The sequence below is a fragment of the Carassius gibelio genome, chromosome B20 (genome assembly GCF_023724105.1).
Source record: "Carassius gibelio isolate Cgi1373 ecotype wild population from Czech Republic chromosome B20, carGib1.2-hapl.c, whole genome shotgun sequence".
NCBI classification, from domain to species: domain Eukaryota; kingdom Metazoa; phylum Chordata; class Actinopteri; order Cypriniformes; family Cyprinidae; genus Carassius; species Carassius gibelio.
In genome coordinates this window covers 3,000,177-3,018,017 of record NC_068415.1, presented here as the reverse complement: position 1 = coordinate 3,018,017, position 17,841 = coordinate 3,000,177, and the positions used below count along the sequence as shown (strand labels likewise).

At 38.4% G+C, this 17,841-nt stretch overlaps 1 protein-coding gene across 6 annotated transcripts in view; it reads right to left on the bottom strand.

Moving 5' to 3' along the window:
- The window catches only part of col12a1b (collagen, type XII, alpha 1b), a 69,111-nt gene that overhangs the window by 35,040 nt on the left and 16,230 nt on the right, over nucleotides 1–17,841 (bottom strand). For 2 of the 6 annotated variants that reach the window (XM_052586390.1, XM_052586388.1), the window contains exons 15-37: nucleotides 16,311–16,577; nucleotides 14,043–14,235; nucleotides 13,808–13,932; nucleotides 11,697–11,846; nucleotides 11,420–11,539; nucleotides 10,750–10,914; nucleotides 10,385–10,531; nucleotides 9,846–9,988; nucleotides 9,264–9,393; nucleotides 8,325–8,470; nucleotides 6,995–7,124; nucleotides 6,747–6,883; nucleotides 5,625–5,754; nucleotides 5,059–5,198; nucleotides 4,558–4,690; nucleotides 4,067–4,087; nucleotides 3,134–3,273; nucleotides 2,366–2,495; nucleotides 2,030–2,169; nucleotides 1,742–1,871; nucleotides 1,285–1,424; nucleotides 677–806; nucleotides 452–591 (exon numbers count right to left, since the gene is read on the bottom strand). In XM_052586390.1, coding sequence (XP_052442350.1) covers nucleotides 452–591; nucleotides 677–806; nucleotides 1,285–1,424; nucleotides 1,742–1,871; nucleotides 2,030–2,169; nucleotides 2,366–2,495; nucleotides 3,134–3,273; nucleotides 4,067–4,087; nucleotides 4,558–4,690; nucleotides 5,059–5,198; nucleotides 5,625–5,754; nucleotides 6,747–6,883; nucleotides 6,995–7,124; nucleotides 8,325–8,470; nucleotides 9,264–9,393; nucleotides 9,846–9,988; nucleotides 10,385–10,531; nucleotides 10,750–10,914; nucleotides 11,420–11,539; nucleotides 11,697–11,846; nucleotides 13,808–13,932; nucleotides 14,043–14,235; nucleotides 16,311–16,577 — 3,227 coding nt within the window. The remainder of the gene's footprint in view (nucleotides 1–451; nucleotides 592–676; nucleotides 807–1,284; nucleotides 1,425–1,741; nucleotides 1,872–2,029; nucleotides 2,170–2,365; nucleotides 2,496–3,133; nucleotides 3,274–4,066; nucleotides 4,088–4,557; nucleotides 4,691–5,058; nucleotides 5,199–5,624; nucleotides 5,755–6,746; nucleotides 6,884–6,994; nucleotides 7,125–8,324; nucleotides 8,471–9,263; nucleotides 9,394–9,845; nucleotides 9,989–10,384; nucleotides 10,532–10,749; nucleotides 10,915–11,419; nucleotides 11,540–11,696; nucleotides 11,847–13,807; nucleotides 13,933–14,042; nucleotides 14,236–16,310; nucleotides 16,578–17,841) is intronic. The other 4 variants (XM_052586391.1, XM_052586389.1, XM_052586392.1 and 1 more) reach the window with 3 other exon arrangements.

The window sequence follows — 17,841 nt, the reverse complement described above, 5'->3', positions numbered from 1 at the left end:
CTCGAGTCGACTCGAGTCCAAGTCACCGAGTCACAAGTCCCCATGTCTGCAGTACACTATATCTTCTTCAAACCCATTCCAACTAAGGAACCTTAGTTTGTTTTAACAAAGACTGGTTGCACAAGGTCTATCCATTTAAAGAGATAAAGAAAACTAAACTTGTAAACTAAAAGAAAACTGAACTCTCTCTTTGTAGCTTGCCCAACAGATTGTTTTCACAGTTTACTCCATGTAAACACTGGCGCTCCCAGCTATAAACTTTCCCGTAGGTTTTTCAGCATAGTGAGAATTCAACAAGAGTTTCATTACATCACTCTCTCATCTCTTGTCCACAAAGGAAGATGTGTCTATTTATGTCTGTCTACAAGCTATGCCAGTAGATTTTAGAGAGATTTCCACTTGTGACATCAAAACTGTATAAGGAAACTTTGAAATATTCAGATATTCCTACCATGAGCTCAGTTCCTCCGTTGGTGGGCACATATAACACTTTGTATCCCTGCACGTTCCCATCGGCGGCATCCCATGTGGCAGTGAGTGTTGTGAAGGTGGGATCAATGAGACGGAGGTTTCGAACACCCCCAAGAGGCACTAGAGTGAGATAGACAATAGTTTTATAACAGAGATAGTGTGTCTGTGCATAGATACCTAAATAAGCTACAAGGTTGATACACACATGTCCTTCCATTATCAGACTGGCGCCTGCCCTCTGTGGCGGGATACACTGGAACCACGGACACTGTGTATGGAGTATCAGGCTGGAGGTTTCTTAAAACAATAAACGTTTGGGCGCCAGGTATTTGTTCCTATTTACAACAATGGAAGAAAAAACTTCAGTGATGCCTTGAGTAATGTCTTTATATAATTTTAAGACACATTCCAACTCCTGTACTACCAGTTCTAAAGCTTTCTCTAAGTATTTTAAGTTATGTGTATCTGTTTTTTATGTGTTACTATTTTGTTTCTATATGTCTTTGCTATATCATGAAATGCAACTGCAATCATTTTGTTGTTTCTGGACTTGGCAAATGTCTACTGTCCATCTCAATTGATTACCTGAGCTGTCTGTCTGTGACTATGTGAAATGACTGTTTAACGTGTTGCTGCTTATTTAAAGCGTTCTTGAGCCTGGGAAAGGTGCTATATAAATTAAACATAATATTTTTTGAAATGAGGTATTATTTTTATATGACAATTAAGCACAAAAAAGTAAATTTTCTAAGTACTGTTTAAAATGTCTTATTTTTTCTTATGGAATAATAGTGGTGAGAAATAAAGCCCCACCATGGCCTCAGTTCCTCCAGCTGCTGGGACGAAAAATATTTTGTACTGGCGCACGGCCCCGTCCGCGGGGTCCCATTTGACATTCAGAGAGGTCATAGTAGGGTCAGTGACCCTCAGATTCTTCACACCACCCAGAGCCCCTGTAAAGAAGATTTCCATTTTACTGTTTTGGCATAAGTGCATGAAGCATACTCCAGATTGTACTTCCAAGCTGGAGTTTGGACAGAGTGGTGGAATATGCATATTCACTCCTAAAAATAAACATTCTGGGCTTAACAAATAACCTCTTATTAGAACCTTTGTAGGCTGTACATTTGCATGGAAGCTCATAATAATCTCTACGTAAAAGGGAATCAGACAGAAATGTCAGGAGTCATTTAGTCACCTATTTTTCATTCTTAATCAGTGAAAGCAAGATATTGAGAGTAAAATACAGTGGTTTCTGAGAGAAACTCACTTGTTTTTCCATTCTCAGAGATTCTCTGGCCATCCCCCTCAGCGTAAACAGCAATTAATGTCACTGTGTAAAGTGTGTCGGACTGAAGGCCTCTCAGAACTGTGCTGGTGGTGGTTCCTGATACCTGCTCCTGTTTACAAGATAGAATATATAGTATAAGGCCTGTTTAAGTTAAAGAAACATTGCAAATCACTTCCATTTGAGGTCTGCAAATCAATATTTATGGTTGATCTGAACATCGAATTGTAGTTAACTCTTTAGTTGATCTTGACATCCTACCAGTCCTACCATGCTTTCGGCACCTCCAGCCGCAGGTACATAGATGACCTTATACTCCTTCACTTTTCCTTCTGCCGGCTCCCAACGAACATTCAATGTGGTCATAGTGGGGTTCAAAACCTGCAGGTTTCTCACTCCTCCTAAGGCTTCTACAGGAACACCACACACAGTGTTACATAATGCGGTCTCATTTTCATTGCATAACATCTTGAATAATCTGACAAAACTCCAGATGTGAGCGAAAACCAAGATGTTTTATGGAATGCATCCTCCCTAAATGAATTTATCATTGTTTTCGCTTCCCAAATGGAGCCATAAAATACTTCAGGTCTTGGAGCCACTTACTTGTTTTTCCTTGGCCTGAAATATCTTTACTTTCTCCGGTGCGATAGACGGCCGCCACAGTTATGGAATAAGGGGTGTCAGGGGTCAGCTTCTGAAGAATGACGCTGTTTTTCTTTCCACCAACTTGAACCTGATTGGAAAAGATGTCAATAGTTAGACTTATTTTGGTGTTCATTGGTTTCCATCAAACGATAACGACACCGTTTCAAAAATAAGTGTGTTAAATTTGGTGTAACAGCAAAAAAACCATTTTGCTTTCACAATCAAGACTTTCCCAGTGAAAAAAGTGCACTAAATGCACACTACATAAATTAATATGAAAATAAACATGAACCAATATTTTGCATGGACAAGGCAATTTTAAAGACCATTTTTTGTGTGACCAACCAGCATCATCCTGCATTAATAAACAAAATGGTAAAAATACCATTGTTCATTTCTTATATAGTTGGACAATTCCCAAACAAACAGTAAATGTTTGCTGGGCTGTTCATCTCCAGTGCATAGACATGAAAAATACAGTATAACAGTAATGGTTTTGTATTCTTGAGGCCTACATAACAGACATGTTGTGATGGTTTGCATCAGATGTGCCTGCTGGTAATGGCTTCCTGTCACAATGTTCTCATTTGTTTGCTGTAATGATTAACACACGGGTCTAGAACTTTCTTAAAACATATTCTGCCACTAATCATCATAATTGAAAGATTATCCATGTCCTGCTTCAGAACATCTCATTGGAGGGGGAATGGAGACAGCTGAACTTACAGACAGCTGTTTTCCACCCGCAAGGGGTTGGTAGGTGATTTTGTAGTTCTGGACGGGGCCTGGCGCATGATCCCATTTCACGGTTAGAGTTGTAGTGGTGGCGTTGAAAACCTGGAGGTTTTGTGGTGGTCCAGTGGGTACTGGGAGCATACAGAAAGGTTGATCAGCAAAATCTGGCTTCGAAACTGTAGCTAAAACTATTAGGGATGGGAATCAAGAGGAATTTGAAGATTCTGGTTCTGATTTCACTTACTGAATCCAGTTCCTTAATGGTTCTTTTAGGTTTTTGAAGAAATTACGAGTTGTATATTTAACAAAAACTACTATTTGGGCAAGATGTTCCAATGTTTCCTTTATTTTTAAAGCACAATTTATACAACTAAACTCCAATTGTTAATCCAAATGTTAATTCAAAAAGTCAGTAATTAACTCAGGAATGAATCTTTTAAATCGATTTAAACTCATAACCTATGAATTTTAGGTCGATTTGTGAGTCTTTTTGACTGATTCATTAAAAAGAACTGATTAATTAGTGAATGGAAAACAAAGATCATGAAAATCCTTCAATTATAGATTTTTTAAATTATTTTATTTATTTTGAATTGGTTATTGATTCCCATCCCTAGACATTATGCTGGTTACATGAGCATCATGGTTAAATCGTGAAATGAGGATGGAGGAGCATGGGTTTTTGCACCTAAAACAATGCAGTCGGGCATGTTATGCATGCGCATTTATGACTGACAACAGATGACAATGATGACAAAATGATAGCGATGAAATGGCGATTATGAATGATGATAGACAAATGATAGTGGAGGAGTTTCTGGTGAAATACAAAAATGCACATGCATTTCGTCATCTTCATTCATTCCTCCTTCTCATAAGCATTTACATTAACAATGACATTTTCTCTCATTGGATACAACATACCGGGCCTAATGAACTTTGACACTAGAAAAAGATAAACAACACGTTATTTTATTGTATCGTTAACAGCAATAACATTTTAACTAAAGAAAAACTGAAATATAAATACTTTATGTGTACATTTTAAAAGTAATATTATTTTCTGCATCACAGCAATAATATGTAATTGTCTCCATCATACTAGGATCAGTAGAACATTTTTGGCATCTTTAATCTATGAATGTCAATGTAATATATTCTTGCTGAATAAAATGTATTACAAGACCTTACTGACCCTTACCTTCTAAACAGTAGTATATATATATGTGACCTTTTTTGCATATGAGAGTGTTAACATATTCAGTGATTGTCAAGAAAAAGGCAGATTTGTTGAGACAAAAGAAGCAGTTTTGAATTCCTTTATGCATAAACTGCTATTTATTCAGTTTTGTAAACTGATTCTGTTCCAGGACTCAAGAGTTATTGTTCTACATGTGTGGTTGTGTTAGTCTCACATGTGCGTTGGCTCCCCATCAAATCCTCACTCTCCGACTCATCAGGGTAGATGGCTGTGACAGTGACGTCATACATTGTGTCTGGGTCTAAATTTTGCATAATGTGGCTTGTCTCTTCGCGATTTAGGATTTCCTACAAAAGATCAAATCCGGTGAGTCTCACGTGTTATTTTAGAGAGTTCATCAAATTTGTACTGAAAATATAATTTGATGTTAATTTAAAATCAATTGCATACCCTTAAAAAAAGCTTCTTTATCAGAATAAGTGGTTCCACGAAGAACCTTTCCACTCATCCAAAGGTTATATTTAGTGGAACAAAATGGTTCTCTAAAAAATTATTTTGGGAATACCAAAAATGGTTCTTTGCAATCGTTGCAAAACCTCCTTTTGGAAGCTTTATTGTTAAGAGTTAGTGTGAATGGGCGTTGCAACTCCAAAGTCTTTAATTCATTTGGATTAAAGCGTCTTTCAAATGAATGAATTTGAATGAATAAACGTACATATTTGAAGCTGTTTGCACCCTGCTTGGTCCAACCAATGCGGTACAGTTCGACGTCTGGTGCTCCATGCTCCCATGTGGCCCTGAATGAAGTCTGGCCCACCTCAGAAAACCTCAAGTTCTTGGGAGCAGGAACCACATCTAAATGATAAAAGAGAAAGTATGTAAAATATAGAAACTAGTCTGAACATGGGAACTGTGAACCATGTGAACTGGCAAGTTGGAGCAAGTGAACATGTTCCTGTGTTGAAGGAAGTGGTTTGTTTGTCAGCAGACTTGCAGATCAGCTGGGACAGATGAAAGATTTTACCCTTGGGACTGATAAAGTAAAGCCATGAACACATAAACGTGGCTTGGGTAAGGGTGGCGTCACACATGGCACTCATTATCCAGACAGGGAGCTTGAAAGACCTGCTGAAATTGCAGGTCTTGTAGCCAGTAAGTTACATAGTTCAACACCAACGTAGCAAACAAAACCCAGCAGCCTTGAAGTAATTGCTGCTGCCAAACCAGCATCATCTGTCAATTGGTGTCATCTTGGAGAATCAGTGAGGAGTATAAGCTCACCAGTAGATGCGTTGTCAAGCATAGGATTTGCTGGACCCTCGTCATAGACGGGAGTTACGGCAACATCATATTCCGTCTGAGAGCGGAGGCTGGTGAGAACCAGAGTGGTGATGTCACCGTTGACCTCAACCTGTCAAACACCAAAGTCAACATTAACATTAACACATATCAAGGGAAAAGGACTAACAGATGCTTCTGACAGGCTGACTCGCCTTTTCTCCATTCGTTACACAAGGACAGAAATCTGTGTTGGTTCAACGGAGTGAAACCTGCTTTTTTTTATTTTTTACAACAAGGGCACCCCCCAAACTAGATCTTCTGAGGACAATGCTTGCTTCGGCAAAACCGAATTTCATTATCCTGGGATGTTGTTAGGGTGTTGTTATGCAGTTGCTAAGGTTTTCAGATTTTTCTCAGCGAATTGCTATGTTGTTCTTAGTGGTTGCTTATTGGCTCCAGTCTCTGGTATTCTGTGCCTGATTGTATGAAAACCCTTAAGTGATCTGACTATGCTTAATCCTCAAAACTATATTTGTCCTTAATCTTGTTACTACTCTGACATCACCCTAGGCTGTTTTAAGTTGTCTTGATAGTAAACAAATCATATCACAGTTTTAATATTTACAATACCTTATTTTGATAACTAAAATGTGCTTTGGTTGAGATATCCCTCCTTTTTTCCCTTGTTCTTTTTATTGCACACCAGGCAAAAATCATGATCAAAGTCTGATCACTTGGTGAAGTAACAACACATCTTTCCGAAATAAGACACATGATTTGATGAATCATGCACATCATACTTAAATCCCTAAGTATGATAAAAAGCAATAGTGATGTTTTGCCTTGTATGGATCCAAAGATGGATTCAGAGTTTGGCTTAGTGAATCAGGTCATTTTAACATCTTTCCAGAGTACGTCAAAGAAGAGATAAACAACGGTCTGCATCCTATCAACAAGTTTGATTGGATGTGACCTTTTGGACCTTCTCAAATAGTTCCACTGGTTAATCTCAGTAGATGTTCAAAGAACTTTATTTTCTTAATTAGAATCGGTTTATGGGACATTTGAGTTATTTAGAATTTGGAGAGTTTTGAGTATTGAGTCTTCGATTTTGATGATCACCTCTTTCAGATCTCCATCCTCTCGCTTGTAGGTGATGATGTACTTCCTGACGTTCCCAAGAGCTGCATCCCAGGTGAGACGCATGGTGCTGTGAGTCACTTCTGAGATTTTCAGCTTACCCGCTGGAGGCAGAGGCACTAGGAGAAAAATGTATGCATTTCATTTGATATCTATAAAAGCGTATACTACAGTACGCATTGACAATAACAGATTGAAACCATCTGAAAATAAGAAGAAGACCAGCGTACGAGTGACTCCTCTGTCGATAAGTGGTTCACTGGCTGCCTCCCCGTGTAGGGCAAACAGGGAGATTGAATACGCCGTGTTTGGAAGCAGCTGCATTAGCTGGACATCATTCACATCTGCACCAACTCGTAGCTGCAGGAGGGAGGGATGTTAAGAGGATGGACATTAGTGAAGCAATGGCCCAGCGAGACAAGACTTGTTATGAGGAACATCTGGCATAAACACACTGACGGTTGTTAAGGTACGTCTCCTCCAGACTAAATCAGATCAGCCTGATCTCCCGGGATGATGGTTGTGGAAAAACAGAGCATCTCTTGATATTTGGGTATATTATGTACATGAGTTCAGGGAGAAAATGGATCCAGAACAGGCAATATTAACTCGTTTTTGCCAAAAGCTTGAGTGTTGGACAAGTCTGCATTTAGTAGACCCCCTAAAGGAAGATTTTATTGCTCAGAGGTCACTCTTTCATTGCTCAGGAGACCAAATGGAGTTTTTAATTAAGCCAAATTTAATTATCAACTTGGTCTCAGGTGTCTAAGGTGAAATAAAAATAGTTGACAAAGCACAAGAAGAGTATAGAGCTATAAAATGTGGATAGAAGTTCAGATGGTATGTTTTCAAAGGAATATGAGAAATGCTCGAGTTCAAGTTGGTATCTATGATTTTTGATTCCAGGCTTCAGTATCTTTGCAATTCTGAGCATAGTTTAAGATCTTGTTTCTTTTATTACAGACTGAAAAATCCTCATTGAATATTCTGTTTGTCAACTAAATTTGATACTTTTAATTAAACAAAACCCAAATTCTGATTATAACTATCAAAAAAATATATAAAATTAAATAAATATAAATAAAGTTGATGTTAAAAAATTATTATTAGCTGATTTTTTTTCAAGATTTCCTGGCATACGAAAATTATTAAATGTTTTTTTATATAAAAATATTTTTTAAATGCTTATATAATTATAATAGCACAACAACAAATGTACTGAACTTAAACTAAAATTTGAATGAAAATTGTGGATATAAAAATAAAAGCTTATCATTCAAAATATGAATGTATATACTAAAATAACTATATCATAAGATTCTAGATTTGAAATAGTTGATGAAAATGTCATATTGCTCTCATTTGTGATTTTCTTTCTTATAGGCCTGTACAGCGTTGTAAAACAGTTGATCCTAACCTACCTAGACCATCTGGTTATGCTAAAGGAGCTGCTGGCACAAGTGGCTTTACTTTGCCTTGAGCTTTAATAAAGCAGAGGTGGAAATTTTGAGAGATCGTCTGGAGGTTGTTCTGGAAGGCGTCAGTGCGACAGGCACTCACCTCCATCTTTCCAGAGGGCACACTGGCATTGATGGTGTTGTAGTTCAACAAGTATCCGCTGGCTCCGCTCACTAGCTCCCATCTGATCCGCATGGACGTCATGGCCTCGTCATACACGGTCATGCTGGTGACAGCAGGTAGGGGCACTGTAGAAACCCAAAAGGGGGAAACGTTGATCTAAAATACAGCTTTATAAGAATCATAAAAAGTTTGGTCAAACATGAGCAATAAAATGACCTAGCTTTATGGCCACAGCCACAGTGACCACAGCAGATTATTGCATCCAAGTGGCTCACGACAAAACGATAAGGCCCTCTTTACAATGGGATAAGGCCTTGTAATGTTGATCATAAACATTATAGTGAGAAATGTTAAAAACACTTAAGTAAGCTATAAAGTGAGAATAGCCAATTAAGATGTTCTGTTTACTTTAAATCTGTAAAAATGATACAAGCTTACTTTGTCCGTCCATAAGACCAAAACTAAGCTGTTGACAAGGGACCACTTCACAGATTTTACAGCTGCTTCATATGTGTGATGTGGAAACCAGCATTAAAATTGTAAATTATAGTAGCTGCAGTACTTCTTTGCGGTTTTCTATTGGCTCTGCACCAGACAATACTAAGTTGCCTACCTAAACACATTTCAGGCATCATTAGCAAGCTCCCAACACGTATACACTGCATCTGTCTTTTGTGAATGAGACATTGTGACAACCATAGTCATTCAAAAGTTGGTGGAAAATGAAGGCCGTTTAAATTATAAATAAAACGTTAATAAAAAAGTTAATATGGTTTTGAATATAGCCCAGTATACAAGGAAACAGCTTCAGTTTCCAGTGGTTGAGGTAAAGATATGTTTTTGCAGTGAATTTCATCATATAATAAGTCTGAACAGTAGGAGGACTAGTGCGATAAACAGCAGGAAAGGTTAACTTACACGTGGTTTCGGTTCCTTTCAAAGGCTCGCTGCTCTCCTCACCGATCACTCCATACACCCGGACAATATACTCTGTCATGGGCGTAAGGTTGACCAGGACAAGTGTGTTTTCTTCCCCATCAACGAACATCTGTAAAACAGGAAGAGATGATAGTCTGCTGAGAGGGGTATTACACAAGACAGAGGGGTGAAAAGGGGAGACATGTGGCCATTTGAAATCATCTCTTTGAAGCTGCAGGTTCCTAGAGGTCGGAATTCAGCACGGGAACACACAGGGCATGTTGTGAGATTTATGGGATCTAGCTCAGCCCATAATGATGTGATACTTTCAAGCCATATGCACACAGTGTATATGTTAAAATAAAATATGACAAGCTGCATAGCTCTGAATGTATGTTATATAATCTGTCCGGTTCTATAGAAGATACTAAGATTACACAAGAGGTATGTAGAGATATGTAATTTACAGGATAAATGTTTGCACAAAGTGCAAAAATGAAAGTGCCATAAATTCCAAAAGTCTGTAAAGTATGCATGCATTTCCATTTTAACACGAGTCATATATATGTTCTTAACACTCACCATTTCAGTCGTTCCTCCTGCAGCAGGGACGTACTCAATACGAAACTTCTCCACTGGCTCATCGGGTGGCATCCAAGTAGCACGGAAGGAGTAGTATGTGACCTCAGAAGTCACCAGGTCAGTGGGCGTCCCTGGGCCGCCACCTGGTTCATAGAAAGCAATGGGAAAATATGAGCAGTGGTGTCCAACAGGCCTATTAGCTTCTTGCAAAAGGTTAAATGGGTTATATATCACAAGTTGCATGGTTCTGTAATCACTGCTATCCCCCAAGGAGGATCGGAGTGCAACCTACAGTTTTTCCTCGCAGTCTTTTTCAGCGAGATTATTAGTAAAAAAACAAAGAGCCGTCTGGGAAAACAAGAGTGCAAATCAAAAATGGATGGCAAGAGTTCAAGCGGTTCAGCTGAGTCAAACTTTGGGAGCTTTGGGAGTTCTTGTTTTTTTTTTTTTAGTCTGTAGAACAGATCCAAGACATCTTTGTTTAAATTCATAGACCATTTTGTATTCATAAAATACACTAGTCAAGTGCGTGACTGTACCTGGGCCTTTGACACTATTACAGAGGTTGACAGTGAGGTCGTCCACGATGTCCAACAAAAAGGAGAAGTCGTTGACATTGTACATGTGGATTTCATCAGGGTCGGAGGCAATGGATCGCAACTCATTTTCATCTGCGTTTTTCACGCCTAGGAGCCAAGAGGAGATCATTATTGAAAGATCTCAATTACTTCAGTTGGGTCAACGAGACTTAGATTAAGTTGTAGTCTTGCCAAATGAAAAGTTGTCTAATATTTGGACACAGGAGAGCTCTGGGTTGAGTATCTCTTGCTGGCATGCAGACTTTCATTTTCCACTGAAACTGTATTGACAGAATGCCAACAAAGTCAAGAAGAAAAGAACTTACCGATGGCATAGAGCTCAATGCCCGAGTCACGCAGTTTTTGAGAATTCACAACAATCTCGTCCTGAGATTTGCCGTCCGTAACAAGGACGCCGATTTTACGAGAATCGGGTCTCATACCCACATTTTGTTTGAAGTTGTTCTGGAGGATGTAGTTCAAGGCCATACCTTTGGAAACAGAAGTGACAGGTTGGTTTTTATCTGATGGTCAGAATTTTGAATTATTCCTAATTTGGCTCAACCTTTATGTTTTTCCTATAATCTATGGATTAAATCAAGCGTGATTTGGCCTGATTTGCTTATTTTGATTCTCTTACTGGTGTGGATTTCTCTGCAGAATCATGGCTAATGTACTTTTTCACCAGGAAAATTATTTAATAATACAGGCTGAAGCAAACAGCATAATTTTGCAACTTTATGTTGCACAGTAAGACTATATTTATAGGTTTCTAACTTGTTGTTAATAAACTTCTTTTTATTATTTTTTTTTTACTACTGTTACCCTACTGTTTAGGCATGATCTTTCTGGGTTTTTATTCTATCATTTTTTAAAAGAATGCTAAAAATGGCAAGCAAATTTCCATTAAATGCTATTTTCAAGAGCTCAGATGGCCTAATATGAGTGCATCCTCAAAACTGTAATCAATAAAGCACATGTGTAATGGGTCTGTACCCGTCATTGTATTTCCGCCTTTGTAGGGTAAGTTGGCCACAGCATCTTGCAGGGATTTACGGTTGGGGTGAGCATTCAAATGCCACTCGGTTTTAGGATCCCCACTGTATTGAGCCAAACCTGGGAGAGAAGCACACACCATTATGATGCGAGTGAGATTATGACTGGTAATAACTCAATATGGCCCTAGCATAAATGTCACATCTGGATTCCATATGCATGAATATACCTTAGTACATCTAAAAACATGAAGTAAACAGAAGCACAAGAGACTTGCCAATTTGAACCTTGTCGGGGCCAATGTCAAAGACGCCCACCATGCGACCAATAAAAGTCCGGATGGTTTTGAAGTTCAAGCGGCCGATACTCCAGGATCCATCAACCAGCAGGACAATATCAGCCTTGGCTGTGGTTTTACACTGATTTTCTGCAAGTAAAACACCAGTGAGAAATGCCGAGAAGAGCTTAGAAGTGATTGTTTAATGTCTGCTGATGGCAGAGCTGAGTTCAGCAGGAGAGCGATGAAAAACAGGCAAGAGACATGTACACATGCTCACAACAAATAAAAAAGCACATTTATACTGCAATAACTTATAAGAATCACACTTTCAGAGAAGACTTTTATTTCGTGTTCATTGCTTGAAGCTACAGACTCTTTCCATTCAATTTCTAGTTTTCTTCTTTGAATCTTCAGTCTTGCGTTGCATCCAAATCCCTTTTGGCATCCGGCCCTGGAGGCCATTTTCCTGAAACTGTCATTGCTTCTGTTCTACTGAAAAAAGAAGTAGCCCTTTGTGATGCATAAAATACAAGCTGTTTCTCTTTTGCGCATTCCACCTCCGTAGAAAGTGTGGAGCTCCAGATACCTATTGAATGTGAGAGGAGCCCCAAAACTGAGGCTAGAACACTGGTAATCTCTCTGGACACCATCAAACATGGTCTGCAATTGAAAAATATTGTGTGAAATTGATTTGTTTACAAGCATGATCAGAAAATAAATATATATAATAAAGAGTGAGGTGGAACCGGTTTCTTGCTGGAAAATTTGGTACCAGCTGATTGTAGCTGGTTTTAGTTAGATGATCTACATGGTTTAGTGTAAATAGAGTTTCAGCTTGTAAACCATCTTGGTCAAACTGCTTAGTTTGGTAGACCAGATACTAAAATGAAACATATAACTATATTAATTAAAAAAGCTAAACAGATAAAAATAAAATAAAATGTAATAAAATGTAATAAAAGTGTATTAAATGAATAGTGGCAGAATAATCTAAACTGATGGAAACTACCTTAAAAAAAAAAAGTTACAAATAGAAAAGTTTAATCTGCTCTCCATCACTGCATGTCAGGGTTTTGTCAGAGAAACATAACACTTTCCTAATCTTGTGCTATTCAGTTGCTTCTCTTTTCTATGAAATAGTGCATAACTAAAAACAGAGCATTTTTTCCCTGAACTCATGTCACAGGCAAACTCTCACACACAAGATACGTTGCCAGATGAGATGAAAAGGATTGATTATGACATGTTGAATTAAATTATTGCATGAGCTATTATATTTAATAAGAAGTTGCCTTATTTTGATGAAATATTCTAAAGACAAATATTATTATTTTATATATTATATTATTTTCCCCCTTTGGAATGTTTAATTTCCTGATGAGTCATGTAATAATGTTACAAGTATTTCAGACCTATTTAGACTTTCAGAATCCTAGAGTCAACCTGCTTGACCAGGTCACTGGTTTAGACAAGTTTACAGCCAGATCCTGTTGATACATGTGGAAAACTGTGCCCTCACATGACCTTTGCTCTGGTCGTTTCGCAACTAAACTTCTGCAACACACTCCCACCATCCTCCCTGCATCTGCTGCTTAACTCCTCACTGCTGCATGACTTAACCTCTGGAAAGTCTTTCACGTTAGGACTACGCTCAAGTCTTTAAACTGCCTGCCAATCGCAGCCAGAATCAAACTCAAGACGCTGTTGCTGGCGAACTATGCTGCCAAAGACTTTAAGCTCGCAACTGCAAACCGTACGCTTGATCTCACCATGCAAACAGTGTCCATTTATTATTCACTTCTGTTCATCAGAACGAGCTCGTTCATTGTTACATGTTTGTTTTATATCTTTAATTTCTATATATTTCATATATACTTAATTACTTGTTCTGAGTTTCTTATGCACTTTTTATTATAACAATTTTTTTTAATCTATAATATTTGTACTGCACTAATAAATTTATACTCATTGACTCAGTTCTGTTTTAATGTCTTTTTTTGTCCTAACTTCAGCACTTGATTTGTATTTTTGGTTACTTTTAAACTGCTTTATTTCTCAAAAGAATACCTACTAATGTGATGTTATTTTATAATGTGCTGAGATTATACCGGGGAAATCAAGAGAAGGAGATTCAGGTGCATCAGAGAGGGTGGTCTTCTCCTCCCCAGCCAAAGGCATACTTTCACCTCCATCAAACATGCCAAAAACAGCCACGGAGTATTTAGTTCCAGCTCTGTGAATGAAGGACAAAAGTGAAACCATATGTGTCAACTTAAAACAAGAAGTATGATTAGCATCTTTACATTAAGAGAAGCATCTAAATGCATTGATGCTAAACATTACCTGAGTTCCTCTAGAACAACTGTGTTGTCGTACGGCCCGACGAGATATTCTCCCAGATCAATCTCATTTCCGCTGGGATGGAAAGTGACTTTGTACCCTCGTACATCACCCGGAGCAGGATCCCAGGATACACGGAAACTGGTTTTAGTGGGTTCAGAGGTCTGTAGGTTTCTTGGGGCTTTAAATGGTGACACTGCAGGTTGAAGAAAAGCAGATATCAGCATTTGATAATGTGATCACTAGATCTGAAATTTTCTCAGTAAATAATATGACTTGCATGATGCTAAGGCGCTTTGGGTGGTTTTCAGGACATTGCTATGCAGATGCTAAGGTGTTATGTCATTAATGACTCACCCTCATGTCGTTCCAAACTAGTAAGACCTCCGTTCATCTTCGGAACACAGTTTAAGATATTTTAGATGTAGTCCGAGAGCTCTCAGTCCCTCTATTGAAGCTGTGTGTACGGTCTACTGTCCATGTCCAGAAAGGTAAGATAAACATCATCAAAGTAGTCCATGTGACATCAGAGGGTCAGTTAGAATTTGTTGAAGCATCGAAAAAGCATTTTGGTCCAAAAATAACAAAAACGACAACTTTGAACACCGAGCCAAGCAGATAGCGAACGAAAGATTGACTCATTCTCGAGTCAAGAACCGTTTCTGATGAACCAATGCAACCGGTTCTTGATTCGAGAACGAGTCAGTCTGTTGTTCGTTATCTGGCTCGGCTCACTGTTCATCTTCAGTTCTCTCTTCACAGCAGTTCAGTCAGTGTACTGTTTGAGTAAATGAATTACTCCGGGATATTGGTTTGTTTGAACTCAGAGCGAGTGTCAGCCACATTAAACAAGTTAACAGCTTAAGTCATTTGTGGATTAATGTGTATAAGATATGCGAACCATTTCAAACGATTCAGTTCGATTTGGTGAACTGGTTGAAGAAGATCTGGTTACATAGAGTGATTCGTTCGCGAACCGGATATCACTAAACTGCAGTGAACGCGTTAACAACAGATCCAGAAGGGAAGACAATGCTGAATAAAGCCTAGTTTTCATTATTTTTGGACCAAAATGTATTTTCAATGCTTCAAAAAATTCTAACGGACCCTCTGATGTCACATGGACTACTTTGATGATGTTTTTCTTATCTTTCTGGACATGGACAGTATACCGTACACACAGCTTCAATGGAGGGACTGAGAGCTCTCGGACTAAATCTAAAATATCTTAAACTGTGTTCCGAAGATGAACGGAGGTCTCATGGGTTTGGAACGACATGAGGTTGAGTTATTAATGACATGATTTTCATTTTTGGGTGAACTATCCCTTTAAGTCTAAGTCTGTTTTATCATTCATTAGGTGAAAATCTTACGTTTGATCACAATTAAAAATACTTTGAGTAATAATTAGTGTAGTAAGAATTATTTAGGAGCTGTTACGCACTGAAGTTGAACACTTTAATGTTAGTCCTTTGTTCCAATCAATAACCCTATGCCACCAAAAAAAAAAATTTTTTTCTTCTTTTTTTTCAGTATAAGTTTTTGTCTTGTTTTCCATTATACATATCTAAACATTCCTAAATCAAGAAACGTTTACTTGAGAAGCAGAATGATTTAAGATATTAGGTCTTGTTTTCTGAAAAGTAAGATTTTGATTAAAAAAAGAAGAAATATCAGAATAATAATCTTGTTTTTTGCTATGAATAAAGCGTATATGTCTTACCCTACTGGCAGATTTTTTTTTCTTGTTTTAAGTTTAAACTCTTAAACTTTCAGAACAGAAGACTTAATATTTTACTTTGCTTCTTACGTAAATGTATCTTGATTGAGAAATTCTAAGATATTTGTACTAAAAAACAAGACAAAAATACTGATTAAGAATTTAATTTGTTTTTAGTAAAATCATATAAAAAGGAAGTAGGAAAGAAGGAGTTTTTGATTAAAATGAGAAAAAAAAAGCTGCCAATAGGGTCAGAAAAGCAATCTTGTTTTCCCTTTGGATTAAGTTTTAAGATTTTTGTTAGCCCACTGGCAGATATTTTTCTTGCATAAACTCACTTTCATAAAAAAAACAAAAAAAAACAAAAATCAGATATCTTAAGTCATTTTGCTTCTCAAATTTGAATTAAGAACTTTAAGATGTTTGTACTCAAAACAAGACCATTATAATTTGGAGAAATTACATTTTTTGTAGTGCACTGAAAGTGGTGATGCGTGCCTGTGTCTGCACATATCTGTGACTCATGGGCTTTGAATTACTGGCCAACGTACGTGTGGTTCCTACTCCTTGCCTTGCTTTTCCTTCTCCTCGTTTGTAAATGGGATGCACTTTGATGTTGTAGGTGGTCAGGTGCTGCAGTTTCCTTAGCATGGTGCTGGTGACATTGGCAGGGATCTTCATCGTCATCTCTTTACCGCCGTCTTCAGGAACAAATGTGAGCCTGTAACTGACCACGGGGCCTGGAGCGGCTTTCCATGTCACGCGCATGGTGCGTTCGGTTTCATCAGACACCAGTAAAGCCTTGGCAGACGCAGATGCTACAAACAGATAAAAATAAGAACATTTGACTAAAATTCTACTAGACAGGCCTGGATATATCAAAATCTGACAAGTGAAATGAAAACAGACAAGCAGGGATGGTCAGAGGTTAACGCGAAACCACAAGCAAGCCAAAAGGAAGCAAAAGTTTTCCTTCTTCCAATACTCTCTCAATCCCCACACTGGTGTCATGTTTCATGAGTTTGTACGATTTGAGTTGGGTAGAGAAAACGCATCCACGCTTCAGCCAGCATCCCGGTCCACATACGGCTCATATTATGGGCTGCCCTGCACACATGCAACCCTTTAAAACTGCTCTTTCCCGCAGCGGCTATATTCCCTGCACCCTTGCTGCGATCAGCTCACTTTTTCCACCTGGAGGCAAGTGACTACTGCACAGAAACTCAAAACTCATCGTACTCGCCAAGATTCTGCGCCAAGCGCAAAACCGCAACTTGGAAGTAGTCACGCTAACATTAAATAATTTTTCAACTAGCTAAGATTCAAAGGTTTCTCATCCTTTTCCATTCCTTTCCTTCCCTCGAGTACCACAGATTGCAGTGGTTGATTGATGCACTTTAGATGGTTAAGTATGAGGCACAGGCGTGCATGTCCTGTCACGTCTGTCTTACCCTAAGAAACATTTTTCTTTCCTGGATGTTTGCTAGATTTAAAGATAACTACAGTATAACCCTAATTTAACCTAACCCAACCTAACCTTCAGCTTCCTTTAATGACCCAGTCATCCCAAATGGTTTCATTTCATCTTCCAAAATGAGTTTTACAGTCATTTGAGAACCATTTTAAGTTTCTACAATACCACAGAACAACCTTTGTAGATACCATGCTTCTTCAGAAAACCATCAACAGTGCGTACTCATGAGCCAATATGTTCATGCGGGATGCAGGAAAATAATTAGGGTGTGCTCACACTAGGCAATCTTAACTCCCAAAGCCTGGTTTGTTTGACTAGTGTGATCGCTCCATTCAGCAGTCCCTGAAGAGGTGGGCCAGAGCACAGATGACTTATACATAGATCAGTGAGTGTGAGAACTAACCACGACGGAGTGCAGATCTTCTGATACGTGCTGAATGATTGCATGAATATTTCTGAGCAGCAGAAGCAATAGATGTGTAAAGCTATATATTTTGAGAGGGCCATGTGTTACCGCGTCCCATACAACCCAAAATAATAAACCACAAAGTTAACAAAACAATGCACTCCACTGTGTTGAGCGAGAGCGCTTCTCTGCTGTCTTCACG